This window comes from Nelusetta ayraudi, unplaced genomic scaffold, assembly GCF_046127955.1.
Source record: "Nelusetta ayraudi isolate G7.1 ecotype Tasmania unplaced genomic scaffold, CSIRO-AGI_Nayr_v1 ptg000096l, whole genome shotgun sequence".
In the NCBI taxonomy this organism is placed as follows: Eukaryota; Metazoa; Chordata; class Actinopteri; order Tetraodontiformes; family Monacanthidae; genus Nelusetta; species Nelusetta ayraudi.
The window spans coordinates 971,167-985,750 of record NW_027466146.1 but is presented as its reverse complement, the minus strand read 5'-3'; the positions used below and the strand labels follow the sequence as shown (position 1 = coordinate 985,750).

Sequence of the window (14,584 nt, the reverse complement as noted above, 5' to 3'; positions counted from 1 at the left end):
GCTGCAGAAATCCAGAATCCTCGCCATGCAGCTCGAGGTGTCAGATCTGGATCATCTCGCTCCTGCTGCAATTGCAAAAGAATTTTTTTTCTTTGCGGGAATAGTGGAGCAAAGTACCGACCCAGAAGTTTTTCTCTGCTCCTCAGAATGTAGTGAAAAATGTTGACCTTGGGCCAAAACCCTGTTGGCCAAGAGGACTCTAGTGGTTTCTGTCATGCACAACAGACAATTAAAAATTAGGTGGTTTTTTTTGCTGGCTTAGATTTGATAGACAATATCCACTTTTTACAGTGCTTGTAAAATCTTTCCCAAATAGGATTACTGTAAATCTACATTCACATCAACTTCAGGAGAAATCGATTTTTTTAATATATTTATATATATAATCAGTGGACTGAAACACTTGTATGTGATTTAAAAGGTGCCGATCGCAGCCGTTCGCGATCCGACCGCTGGTGAGGCTCAGATTTAAGTGGCCATAAATCAGATTATGCTGCTGTGGTTTCTGCAGGATCCACACAGCCACTACGGCTAATGTGAGTTAACCTTCCAATCACCCGGTTAAACCAGCATTGGACGCAGAGAGGCTGCCGACCGCAGAGGTCACCAGAGGGCAAGGCTATTGTGTCACATGATCGGCCGCCATGGAGGTCCGAGCAGCGGGACGTGCCGGGTGACAGGCGGTGTGACTGACCAAGCACGCTAAATAGCTCCGCCACCACAGCGCCAGAGGGGTCAAGACGGGAGACCCCGTCCCGTCTGAGGGCGTCTAACAACCCGACAACACGTTCGACTGGTGTTTCCCCACAGTTCTGTGGCTCCGTGTTGCCTAATTTAGCAGACACGGGCCGTCGAACCCTGCAGAGAGGAGGTGTCGCTAATTAGCCGCTAGCGCAAAAAAGCCCCAACCCCTCTGGGTGGGGGAGGGGTGGGTGGGTGCAGTAGTTTCTCGATGACTCAAAGTGTCAGCTGTGTGTTGCTCATCCGCACTAACAACACACCAGATTAATAGCAAGTGTTGTGCTCTGCCGCTGCACTTCCTCTTTTGGGGACGAGCACGTGTCTGCTGACGGGAAGACACACACACACGCACACACACACACACACACCTGCAAAGTGTACAGCAGCTGCTGCACACGCACACACACACACACACACACACACACACACAGAGGATCCTTTCAGTGCTCTCATCAGAAGGAATCAGACCTCTGCTGCTCTGCCAGTAGAGACACGACTTGAATGCAGCGTCTTGGCGGCACTTCGGTTTCACTTGCCGAGTTTCACAACAAGGCAGACGCGAGGCGCTGCGCTGCGGGAGGCGACGTAAATCACAGCAGCAGCAGGGGGGGGGGGTGGAGCCTTTTCTGCTTGGGGAGCTACTAGAATGCTGTTACACCGAGGTGGGCGTAGGTCGCCACAGGGCTCAACCTCAAAACACCAAACATTCCTTGATGTGAAATGTCACTGCCTGACTGAAGAAAGTTCTGGAGAGTTTGTGAGCAAAGGGTGAAGAAGGTTCAGGAGATTTTGTGAGCAAAAGGTGAACGCCGATGCCTGGTTGTGCCACTGGGATTTGATCCCGACATCACAGCTGGCAAGAAGAAAGAAACAGGGATTAAATGCAGCCCAATGTTGCGCGCTGTTCCTTTAAATCCACCACGTAAGGCAGCTGGACAGGCTGAGGCTTCAGACGTGAATTCCTGCAGGTCCAAATCTTGAAATGTCCCAGTCTGATTCGCTTTCACCCAGTTGGAATATGACCGGACCAGTCAGCAGCAGAAGGCTGTCAGAAAGAGGCCGAGACAACAGCCTGGAAGTTCTGTTAGGCTCGTTTCCAACTAAATTTGTTGGAAACGAGCCGTTTGAACTAAATTCCACGAACACGTGAAGCGACCCATCCGGCGTGTCGAGGTATCTATCATTATCTCCACGCTCGTCCAGATCCTCACGTTGCCGCTGGAATATTTTGTTGACAGAGGACTGGACCGAGTCTGACGAGAAAACAGCTGCAGGCCAATCGTCCCGTCTACTGAGCAGCGCTCACCACAGTATCATCTACAGCTAAGCCACTGATCAGCATTGACCCCAGTGGAAATGAAAGAGTGGAGTTGGCCAATCCATCACCCAGGGGGCGCTGTCAGGATCCTGTGTGCAGGGAGGAACAGAGCTGAGGACGGGTTCAGACTTCGCCGCTTTGAAGTCCTGACATCCAATATTGACTCAGTGATCGGGCCCTTCACAGCGCAACACACAAAGACAGCGTTTCTCTCTTTTGTACCAGTCCTTTTATTTGCCTGAACACGTCAGTATGTAGGTAAAATTCTTACAAAGGTACGCAGGGGGAAAAAAAACCTGACAGGATCCTTTTTTTCTTTTTTTTTTTTGGTCAAGTTTGCACATTGGATTCTTTGATACAAAGCAACACTTGCTTCTCTTATTTTAACAGGAGTTCAGGGCAAACTGGCTGAGATGCAGCCTCTGAGACAGATTAAATACAGACTGTGTGTTTTTGTGCGTGTGTGTGTGTGTGTGTGTGTGTGTGTGTGTGTGAGTGAGTGAGACACACACTTTGCATAGTTTAAAGACATGACATGCCCCCATCGGTGTTCTGAGAAAAGTGCCCAGACAAGTTCTGAGTGATTAGAAAACCCTGAGGTAAACACCGTCTTTCACATTCAAAGCTTAGTTTTTTTTGTTTTTTTTTACATTATTTTTTCTTGTGCATGCGAGTTAACTCACAGGAACCTTTCAAAGAGTTAACGGCAAAACGTACAAACGTGGTTAAATGGCGAAAAAAAACAATCCGTCTGGGACGTGTGGGGTTCCAACACGAGTGGCCTCCAAGCCCAGTCACTCCTTCAGCTTCCCCTCCAGCAGAGTCTGGATCTTCTGGAGGTTCTCCTCCTGCTGACCCAGGGCCTCCAGCAGGAGGCCCATGGGCGACCTCTTCAGTCCGGCGCATTCGATCTTGTTCTCCAGCTTATTCTTCATGTTGCGGAGGCGAAGTGACGCATGTGCAAATATCACTGCAAGCAGACGGAGGAAGACGTTAAACACGCACACACACACACACACACACACACACACACACACACACACACACACACACACACACACACACACACACACACACACACACACACACACACACACACAAGAAGAGAACCCAGACTGCTGGGTTCATTCATGAGGACGATTCATCGACTGATGACGCAGCTAAAGTTATTAGAATCCTTCAGAGTGCACTCATTAGCCCCGCCATAAACAAATCCAAATGTGTTTAATTACCTAATTACGTTGACTCAGTCTGTTTACTTCTGCCAACCAGCTGACCACAAAACTGCACATGTATATGTGGTATGAACACTCCCCCACTCCCTCCATGAACTCACAAATCAGGGGTAAAGTGATGGCAGACATGAAGACCATGACGCTCCCCAGCAGCGACACCAGGAGGTAGCTGGCCACCATGACCGCGGCCACAAACGCCGTGGGGTTCTGCCTCTTGAAGCTGTTGATGACGGCCCGGTTGTCGCCGGCCCACACCGAGCCCAGGAAGACGCTGGACACCACGGCCATGGCGGTGAACATCCCCACCGGATTCATGAACCTGCGGGGGGGCGCCAACAGCACACAGGTGAGAGCAGCAGGGGGATTGGACAGACAGACAGACAGACGGACAGGCAGACAGGCGGGACAAACGTAGGTTCACCGGCAGGTACGTTGGTCAGCTCTCTGGCTCCACCGAGTGGTGAGGTTCTTGCAGTATTTTACACACGCGTTGTCGCAAATAGTATGTTGAAGATCATTAAAAGGCTTTCCCCCCCTGACAGAGTGACGTCTTCTATGCTCCAGACCACGCAAGAAAAACCACTTTTAACAGGGGTAAAGCTAAAATGAATGACTAAAAAGGAATAGAAACACTCGCTGAAAGCAAAGTAGGCTTGAAGTGCCACTGCCATCTAGTGGTCAAACTAAATAAAGGCAGCCACGATTCAGCAGTTTCAACCCTTTTTTTTGTATTTCTCTTCAGCTCTCTCAGAGACCAATAAAAGGTCTGGCAATCAGCCCCTGTGTGATGTCACAAAGGGGAAGTTACCTCACCGATACCTCTAACAAGTTAATGGCAAAGAGTCCACCATGTTTGTGTGGCCTTTACCAATGTGGGGAAAAGTCAAACAATGCGTCAGTTACAACAGGAAGCTAAACTCCAGTGGCTGCAGGCCATAAATACACGGCTAAGTACAGTGTTTACTGGAGCCTGCTGGAGTTTATTATATGATAATTATTCATACTGCGATAAAAACAACAAAAAAGTAAAACATAAAATCAAACAAATATTCCAGAATGGTTTTCAGGCCACAGTAACGGCACCAAACAAAGGTTATTTGTAAAGTCTGCTTAAACCTATTATGCTTAAAGTATTTAGTAGGTTGATTAAACAAACCGAGCTCCTCCTCCCAGACTCAAACACCCTGGGAATCTACAGCCAGGCAAAACACACATCTGTGCACGCTTGGACAGTTTTCCAACAACAAACACTTCGGCATCGTCATCATCATCATCATCATCATCATCATCATGAAACTCACACAGTCGAGAGTCAAACATGTGATTTAGGTCAAGGTTGATAACAAAAAGTGATGAGATTGCCACTTATCTTCCTCGTCAGTTTGGGGGAACAGCTGATCAAGGTAATGTGATCACACAACTGTGAAATCTTCAGTTTGAGACCATGGCAACGACAGGTCATCATCATCCAGCTCAGTGGGCAGACCATGACTGGGCATCACTATTTTTAGCTAGATGGGCTTTAGTTGGAGCAGACTGCCAGTTGACCAAAAGCCCAGCCATGCAGGTGACTCACCCCTTGTTACCACATCTGTCTCAGTCTGCCTTTTATGGATCTGACAAGGACCAGAGATCAACCCTAGCACTGGTGGTGTACTAGGGTTGACAACAACAACAACAACAACAACAACAACAACAACATACAGTAGTTGTCATTCTTTTCTTTGCGAATGAGTGAATGGGGACAAATAAACATTCTCAGATGCAGCAGGCAACACCTGTTTTCAATTTAACAGGAACTTCGTTGTGACTCATCTCCACCACAGACCAGTCGTGCACATCGCACTTCAAATCCCCTGCAAGTAGGCTGCCGCGTCTATTTTGGTTTGAGGCAACTCGCAACAAAACGCCACGAGGATTAGTGGGAATATCCCTCACGAGACCAAATGTAAAAGTACCACAAAGTGATGAGCAGCGGAACAAGTGTCCGTCCTGAACTCACCCGACTATAAGAAACACGGCGACAGCCAAGACGAGGTAATTGGTCTGGTAATAGAGCAGGTTGCTAACGACTCTGTTGTTCCATCTGGCCAGATCCCGGACATCCGGTTTGGCGAATCTCTCCGGGCCCGGGTAGAAATCATCCCAAGTCCGGAGCGGCGTCAGCTCCACTTTAGCCATTATAGTCTCGGTTTATTAATGTGACAGCGCGGCACATAGGAACTGCGGCGGCGGAAGGCTTTCAGAGAGGAGAGGCGAGGCGAGAGCGGCTACAAGTCAATCTCGCGAGAACTCCAAACCCCGCCTCCACCGGAGCTTTGATCCTGACGACACGCTCGCGCAGGCGCAGAGCCGCCACAACACTTCCTGAAAAGGGGGAGCGGAGGACGTCAATGTCTCGGTAAACGCATGCGGCGCTCCCGTAGCTGCCAATGGTTTCATTTGGTCACTCAGTGTTTCTTCTTGTCACATACAGAATTTCACCCGTCTGTGTCGTGTTACTCACTCGCTGGCAAGTGTAATAGCTGTTGGACGCGGGCCGTTAACGGTCGCCGGCGTGACTGAATAAAGTTGACGGCTAATGTATCGATTCCATTCCGATTGCGTCACAATCCATTGTGTTAACAGCAACGTCCCAAACAACACATGTATATGAACTCGATACAATACCTTTGTAAAGCTCAACACTTCAGCATGTAACGTGACTCACTGGCGCAATTTGCTCCCTCTCGTTTTCGTGTTGTTGTTTGTTTGGTGCCATAATTAGAGCACGGAATTGAAGATGTGTGTATGGCGGGTTGTGTCTGGCGTAATTAATAGGGTGTACTGTTGTGTTACAGATGTGGAGCAAGTTACTGAGCCCACGTGTGTTTGGTCGAGCCAGTGGTGTGTGTTGGAGGAGTCTGTTCACAATGCAGCTGAAGACCAACGAGTTCCGGTCGCTGTTCAGCGACGGTCTGAGCGGACTGGCAGGTGAACTGGGATGGCTTGTGTAGGGCTGCCTGTATCCTGTATGAAGGGTGGCTATTCTAGATCATCTAAAATGAGTTATTCACACTTTTTTGTTGTTGAATACATATTCCATGTGTGTTTATTTATAGTTTCGATGTCTTGAGTGACAATCTACAATGTAAATAGTCATGAAAATGAAAGGAACACCATGAAGTCAGAAGTATGTTTATGTTAAGGGAAGTTAAGTCTGGGCTTTCAGTGATTCCAAAGTTTGACCAAAAAAGTTTTAAGTTGAAGAAAAAAATAATAATTTACAAGCCCACTTAATTGTGTCCTACATGTAGTCGTTTCTGTGGCCAGGTGAAATGAAACAACAGTCCGGTGTGAGTGAAACTGGTGAGACTGTCTGTTCCTGCAGATGTTTGATGTGTGATCTCGCTCCCGGCAGAGTTGTTTGAGAAGAACCAGTTTGAGCTGAGGATAGCGGGAGGTGCTGTCCGGGACCTGTTGTCTGGGAAGAGGCCTGAAGATGTGGACTTCGCCACCACGGCCACGCCAGAGGAGATGAAAGACATGTTCCAAAGTGCCGGGATCAGAATGATCAACAATAAAGGGGAGACGCACGGGACCATCACGGCCAGAGTAAGAAGACGTCCGCACAGATCTCTTGCACATAAATTCTTCCAATAGACTTCACCGACCAGCATTGATGCAGATGTTCTTGTTTGTCGTGCAATCAAATCATTTTGAACATTGGGGCACAATTTGCTGTGTGTTTTCTTTCTTTATTGTCAAAGCTACACAATGAAAACTTTGAGGTGACCACGCTGCGAGTGGATGTTCAGACTGATGGACGCCACGCTGAGGTGGAATTCACCACCGACTGGGAGAAAGACGCAGAGCGGAGGGACCTCACCATCAACTCCATGTTTTTAGGTAATGGGCTTTCAATTTGAATAAACTGTCAGTGTCTTCCTGGCACATTCAGCTGACCTTTTGCATGACACTCCTCCCGGCTGACTCGTTCTGTCCGTCTCTCAGGGCTCGATGGGACGTTATACGACTACTTTAAAGGATACGAAGACCTGCAGAACCGTAAAGTTCGGTTTGTTGGCAGCGCGGAACAAAGGATCCAGGAGGACTATCTGAGAATACTGCGATATTTCAGGTGCGTGCTGCATTACACGCAATAGCTGAGCAAACAGATCAAATACCAGAAAGCCACTAAATATGTTCTGACACCATTTCTTCACATTCCTCCCCAGGTTCTATGGCAGAGTGGCTTTGGAACCTGGTGACCACGAGCCGGAGACGCTGGAAGCCATCAGGAAACACGGCCGCGGACTGGCCTCCATATCTGGGGAGAGAATTTGGGTGGAAGTGAAGAAGATGATGGTTGGTAACCATGCAGCTCATCTGTTGGAGCTGATATACAAACTGGACCTGGCCCAGTATATCGGTGAGGAAGAAGTCTGATTCTTGTAGAAACATTCGGAACAATTGGGGCCTTTTTTAAATTGTAAAGATGAATTGTGTACCTCTTTAAAATGTGTTATCTGTCACAGCTTCAGTCTCTCTCTCGCTCTCTTTTTTAAATGTTTGAAAAGCATGTGAATGTATTTTTCCTTTCACTTGCTGGATGTTGAGCACAAGAAATGGAACTGAAACTTTTGCGCCCTTCCTCAGGTTTGCCTCCGGATGGCAACGTTGAGGAGATGAAGCGAGTCTTCCAGAACGCCAGAGACCTTTCTCCCAAACCCATGACGGTCCTGGCGGCTCTCTTCCGCTCCCCAGAGGAGGTGGAGAAGATGGACATCCGACTGAAGGTGTCCAGGGAGGAGAAGACGCTGGCCCTGTTCCTGGTCAAACACAGGAAGCAGCTCCGCAAGAGTGACGACGGGCCGGAGAGCCTCAAGCCCTTCACAGACTTCATCATCGACGTGAGTGTCCGTCCGTCTCCCGCGGTCAGCCAGGTGTCACGCAGTTCATGATACACCTGGAGAAAGAATGCAGTCATTGATTTTTCAACCCGGAGTTTCTGGAGTGCCAGCAGGATTATTATTGTGCTGCCCGTCATGTGTCGGGTCAATGTTTTACTGATTGTCTGTGATGGAGGTGGGTTTTTTTTTCTTTCTTTTTTTTTTTGTCTTATTTTGAAGAGACTGCTGCAGGCCTGAGACGTGCACCCACAATCTTTTAAACCCCTATGAAAGAAAATCGCCTGGATCTTATTTTTGTCATTTATTGTATAACAGGTGTCTTCATAAGGTGACTTGCGACTCACGCGTGCTGTGTTTTCAGAGTCGGGAGCTGGACACGCAGGCCAAACTGTGCGAGCTGCTGAAGTATCAGGGGGAGGAGAAGCTGCTGGCGGAGCTCTGCAGGTGGTCCGTCCCCCGCTTCCCCGTCAGCGGCCACGACCTGAGGAGGGTGGGCATCACGTCGGGGAAGGAGATCGGCGCCACCCTGCAGAAGCTGCGAGACATCTGGAAGAAGAGTCGATACGCCATGGACAAAGACGAACTGCTCGGTCACGTCAAGCCCTGAATGACGACGAGGAGGCTGCGGTTTCAAAACCGTGTTCTGTTGGTGGAGAACGAACTGAGGCGCCACGCCGTGTATTTATTTTCACTCTGAGAGAGGGACACTTTTTTTTTTTTCAGCACTTCGTCTCATGTCGATGGACAAAATAAAACGCCAGGTGGTGAAACTGACAGCTACTACAGGACACTGTTATTCTGTTCAATGTGTAAAATTAGTCTCACTAGAAATGATTAAAAGGTCCCTTATATTCTTCCCATTTTCAGATCTTTATTTTTCATCCCTGGCTTCAGGAGGGTTTATTATCTCTGCAACTGTGGCTCTGCATGAAGCAGTGTATTTAGCCTTTTGTTTACAGTCTAATGCTAAAATGCAGGATTTTTGCGTTTTTGCTGTAACTTTTGCTTCTTTGAGCATACTGTGGTTTTGGAAGATGGGATAGTAAAAGCGTGGCGGGCCCGTAAGTACAACCCTTTGTGACATCACAGCGCTAATTGTTACGAGCCACGTGTGTTTGCAGAGGCTTTGTGAAGTGAAGAGAGGATGTTTCTTATTCCTGGGGAGTTCACTGACCCGGCACGCGCTGGTTTAATATGCACAGTGTAGGCGGCCTTTAATGAAAAGGCTGCACCTTTCAGCATGTTGAATAAACTCAGAATAAATTGCTGCTCTTATAACACATCCTCTTGTGTGCCTCTGAGAGGTGTTTTCCCCCTCGCTTCTGCAAGGTTGCTCCTCCTTCCTGCAGAGCCGTGGAGGTATAAATCACTCTGCCTGCTCTGGTGGCTCCTCAGTGGAGGCGCTCACTTGTTGCTCGGCGGAGACCTGCCCATTCACCTCCAGGAAGTCCTTATATTTGACAAGTTTGTCTCCAGGCTGATTCAACATCAATTCCAAGACTCTTAAAAACACAGAAACAACAAAAAAAAAACCACCTGCTGGGATCTTCTGCCATGTCTTCATGAGTGTTTGTCGGGGTTGCAGCATGGCGTGGCCGGCTGGGAACAACACCAACGCCACTCTGGAGGATCCTACACCGGGGGACGAGCCCAGGGACGAGCTGCTGGCTCAGGTGGAGATCGCCCTCCTCTCCATCATCTTCATCACGGCGGGAATCCTCAACTCGGGCGTCCTGCTGCTGCTCTACCAGCGGAGGAAGCAGCTCTCCAGGATGCGCGTCTTCGTCTTCCACCTGTGCGTGGCGGACCTGGTGGTCACCTTCTTCCAGGTGTGTCCCCAGCTCATGTGGGACATCACGGACCGATTCGTGGGTCCCGACGCGCTGTGCCGCGCCGTCAAGTACCTGCAGGTGGTCGGGATGTTCGCCTCCTCCTACATGATCGTGGTGATGACCATAGACCGCTACCAGGCCATCTGCAAGCCCATGGTCACGTTCCAGAGGCGACGGGCGCGCTGGAACGGCGCCGTGTGCGCCGCCTGGTGCGTGGCGCTGCTGGGCAGCCTCCCGCAGGTCTTCATCTTCTCCCGGGTCGAGGTCGCGCCCGGCGTGCACGACTGCTGGGCGCAGTTCGTCGCGCCGTGGGGACCGCGAGCCTACGTCACCTGGACCACGCTGGTGATCTTCGTGCTGCCGACGCTCACGGTGATCGCGTGCCAGGTGCGCATCTGCCGCACGGTGCAGCTCAACCTGCACATGAAGACGCAGCAGGACGCGGAGGCGCGCAGCAGGGCGCTGTCGTCCCGGGCCAGCAGCGTGGCCGGCGTGTACAGGGCGCGCGTCAAGACCGTCAAGATGACCGTGGTCATCGTGCTCGTCTACATCGTCTGCTGGGCGCCGTTCTTCACCGTGCAGCTCTGGTCCGTGTGGGACGACCAGGCGCCCACTCACTGTAAGAGTCCTTCATCTCTTCTTCTACCGATTTGACTGACTTTCTGCATGCATGACATAAAACAATCAAAGAAAACAATTTTAAATATTATTATTTTTTATTTATTTTTATTTTCATGTTTTCTTCTTAGTGTTTTTCATTCATTCACTTACTCCTCTCTTTTTCCGGCCAAAATGTTCCATTTGTAAATTTTCTTTGTCAATTTATATATATATATATACATTTTATGTTTTGTATTTTTCATCTTTCACTATCACCACCCGACGTCTTGATTCTGCCGCTGCAATAAGTGAATTTCACTGTCGCAGGATAAGGAAGGTCAATAAAGCCTTATCTCATTGCAATACAATTTAATATCTGCACACTCGTTTCGATCAATATTTCAATCAAGCTTTAATTCTTTTTCTTGTAAACATCTTTATTAGTACTACATCATCAGATATTGCCTTGCGTTATTCATAAATGTTTATTATATTTTTAAGCACTATGATTACAGCACCACACAATTTCAAGTCTACTTGGCTCCACGAAGCTCCTGGAGGCCAAGAGGTTTTACATCTCATTTATATCTTATATATCTGCAGACGTGATAATTCAATAATGACAAAAAATGAATAAAAAAAAATCAGGGCTCAAAGCACTCGACCGCCTGCATGGAGCCCAGGCTGAACAAATCTCCCCTCTGCTGTTCCAGCTGCTACCTTCACCATCCTGATGCTGCTGGCCAGTCTGAACAGCTGTGCCAACCCCTGCATCTACCTGCTGTTCAGCGGCAACCTGTCCAAGAGGCTGGTGGCGCTCATGTGTGCGTCTCAGCCCGACACCAAGGAGTCCATGCAGGAGGAGCCCACCGTGGTCAGCTCCCTGTACATCAGCCTCAAGAACCTGTCGGACTGCAGGTGAACAAAGCCCAGAGTGCATCCTGCAGCGCCAGAGGGATTTAAAGTACCAGCACGAAGGAAGGAAGCGCCCTGGTCACGTTGAACTGTTGGAGGGAGGAACTCCCTGTCGCGATGTGAGATTCCCGATGCATCAGGAACCTGATCCACTGTTCTTTGATTTGTTTACATAACGGTGATGTTTACTTCTTCTGGTGCCAGCGGCAGCTGCTGATTATCTGACTGTGTTCAGTCTGAAACGGCCCAAGAACTTTAAATACATCGTCGTTACGGGTTGAAGGATACCTTCCAATCAAAAAATAGCACACGTGGACATTTGGTGTTGAAAAATATCCATAAATGAAAAGAAAACGGCTCAAATGGATTTCAAACATTTCAACTGTTTTGTGTGGATGATTCTTTGCAGTCAGACTTTCTAAAAGCAATCCAGGGCTGTGTTGTTGTTTTTTTAAAATTGTAATGGCAAGGCGTAAATCTTTTTAAAGATGCAGTGCCGAGGAGATTTGGTAGCGCCAGTAATCAGAAACCACTCTGCAGACAACTCAACACTCATTTTTCAACAGATTTGACAGCCCAGCGCCTTGAAGTCAAGTTTACCAGACGTCAAAACACTTTTAGCCTCAAACACCGACGGTCGGGTCGAGTGTGAAAACAACTGGAAATTGAACTAGTGACGTTTTTCTGAATGTTGTGTAACTACAAAACATAGACATGTGTCTTCTGATCCATTTTAAGTCTGTTGGCTGTGTAAAAGTAACTGTGCTCCTGATGTGTGGTCACCATAGCATTACACAGCATAACAATTGTATTGTGCCGCAACTTAAATGTGGCGCAATGAAACTGGATTCCAGTTTGGTTGAAACCATGTGTGATGTTCAGCCATCAGACTTCTGTACAGAATTAGAGGCGTCGAGCAAAAAGTGACGTCACAGCGCCCCCCCTGTGTACATCGTTCTCCTGCTCCTTGTTCATTGGCCGGCTGCATGGCCAGGTTTAGTCTCCCAGTCAACCACAAACGGCTAACATGGCGTGCAAAAATGGTAACCAAAATTATAATTTGATTACAGTTTTAATAACCGGACAGCAAGCCCACGCAGACGAGACACAAGGAGGAACTTGATGGTCCTCGTTGGCTCAGTGGAGGTTCAGTGCTGCTGGAGGACCTGCAGGGAGACGCTTTGTTTTGCTGTAACAAGATCATGTGGTGACATGATCTTTTGCAATTAAAATCAGAGATCATTACGCTCAGGAATTCACAAATTTGCACTCAGCTGCGTGTTGATTGTTTTGTTTTCAAATGGATTTTCAACACTGAACCTTTTAAAAGAACCGAACAGAACCAACTGAAGTGACCCGGTGAACCTTTTCTACAGGAACATGTTTTACTGGGACTGGAATGTGAATATTGTAACTAAGCTGCTGGTGTGCATTTGACACTGTTCGGCCAAAGTCATTCAATCCACAACGAGTTTACAACACCTTTGATGTGATGTGTCTGATAAATATTTGTTGATGGAGAAAATGTTCCCAGCTCTGTTTTGTGTTTGTTCAGTCTCGGACACACGGCGAGGGGCTTCCAAGGCGTCTCCCGGAGGTTTTCCTCACCACACGGGCAACAAATTGTCATCGCCTTAGGGGTTGTCATGTGGTTTCACACAACACAAGCAAACAGCGCTTATATGATACTTTCATGGGGAGTTATCTCCGTATGTCAGCTGCACCTGCAGTCAAAACTACAACAACACAAACACAGAAACAGAAACAGCCACATGAAAGATGACACAATCACCACAAAATGCCTCACATTGTAGCCTTGGAACACACAAGAACATAAGACATAGAGATGTAGGAACAAACAGGGCCTGTTTCCCAACAAATCCACCGGTTAGTGAAAGTGGCGAGCGGGGAAGTGATTGCGTGCTTCCATTGCCGTCAGAGGTTGTGCGACAACCGGCTACAACTCTGACCTTTAGCGCTAATATGATGACCGGCAGCTGTCAATATGACATCCTGCACGGTTGGGCGGGTCCATGGGGGGCGGGGGGGGTGAAAACACTACTGCGTAATTGCAGTTTGCACAGTGTAAAGCAGCTTGACGTCACGGAGGCTGGCAGGCGGCGGAGGGCTTGTGTAGTTCCCCCATCACACCTCTATCGATTCCATTTGCACGTGAATGAGCTGTGCGTGTCTTTGTTTTGCACAGAGACAAAGACAAACGCAGAGACCCACAGCGCTGCGGATTGAGAAGACGAGCAGGGGAGGGATTGATGCACTCAATCAGCTCCGACTTCACGTGGCTTCGACTTCACATTCCGTGTCCGTCCGGACGATCCCGCGGGAAATATCTGCGGGAAGTGGGAGGGGCCTGAGCCAGCAATCAGAGCTCTGCGCTCCCGGCGGAGCCGCTCGGTAAACAGTTGTGATCAGACGGAGCGCACTGCAGCATCCACGCTGACACGCAGTGCCGCTGTGCTCAGTGTTGTTGTCCAGACGGCACCAACTGACACCAAGACATTATCAAGACTAGAGAGTACCGAGACCGAGACCAGACCAAGGCTTTAGATATCAAAGAAAAATAGCAATAAAAGAAATAAAAGTGAGCCGTATATTTTTTAAATCCCAGTTTGCTTCTAAATGAAACAGCGGCATCTTTTTCCAGCAAGGAATCTTTTAATCATTTTCTTGAACATTTAGAAAAAAACAAACACCTTTGCTAAAGGCAGCAGCTGGATTATTTTCTGTTATCATCTGTCATTGTTGTGTTGGCTGAGTCTTGACTGGTCTGGATCAAAAATCCCCAGTCCGCGCAGTCCGAGACTGAGACAAGATCCAGTGAAAATGCCTCAGAGTCTGAGATGAGACAAAGATCCTTAAAAAGTTTTGGCTCAGAATTGGACAAATTGAATTTCCTTCCAACTCATATATACACAGTGTGCCATTTCTTGAACGCTGTCGAAAATAATGTGCACTTTACATTAGAGCATCCGCACTCAACAAAATAGACAAATAAAACCCTCCCAAACATTTTTCTTTTTGTCTGCTTTTGCA

General features: G+C 48.2%; 3 protein-coding genes across 3 annotated transcripts; 2 read left to right on the top strand and 1 right to left on the bottom strand.

Moving 5' to 3' along the window:
* Window positions 1-2,265: 2,265 nt before the first annotated feature.
* arl6ip5a (ADP-ribosylation factor-like 6 interacting protein 5a) lies at window positions 2,266-5,556 on the bottom strand. Its single transcript, XM_076047911.1, has 3 exons — window positions 5,297-5,556; window positions 3,396-3,613; window positions 2,266-3,029 (listed from the first exon to the last, which is right to left on the bottom strand). Exons 1-3 carry the CDS (start codon window positions 5,473-5,475, stop codon window positions 2,854-2,856), a joined length of 573 nt encoding a protein of 190 aa, XP_075904026.1. The 5' UTR covers window positions 5,476-5,556; the 3' UTR covers window positions 2,266-2,853.
* A 25-nt stretch (window positions 5,557-5,581) lies between these two features.
* Window positions 5,582-8,960, top strand: trnt1 (tRNA nucleotidyl transferase, CCA-adding, 1). Its single transcript, XM_076047909.1, has 8 exons — window positions 5,582-5,695; window positions 6,135-6,267; window positions 6,695-6,888; window positions 7,044-7,182; window positions 7,288-7,414; window positions 7,512-7,705; window positions 7,933-8,186; window positions 8,548-8,960. The coding sequence occupies exons 2-8, from the start codon at window positions 6,135-6,137 to the stop codon at window positions 8,791-8,793; spliced, it is 1,287 nt and encodes a 428-aa protein (XP_075904024.1). The 5' UTR covers window positions 5,582-5,695; the 3' UTR covers window positions 8,794-8,960.
* A 153-nt stretch (window positions 8,961-9,113) lies between these two features.
* avpr2b.1 (arginine vasopressin receptor 2b, tandem duplicate, 1) lies at window positions 9,114-13,037 on the top strand. The gene is made up of 2 exons (XM_076047910.1): window positions 9,114-10,637; window positions 11,332-13,037. Exons 1-2 carry the CDS (start codon window positions 9,749-9,751, stop codon window positions 11,538-11,540), a joined length of 1,098 nt encoding a protein of 365 aa, XP_075904025.1. The 5' UTR covers window positions 9,114-9,748; the 3' UTR covers window positions 11,541-13,037.
* Window positions 13,038-14,584: the final 1,547 nt, after the last annotated feature.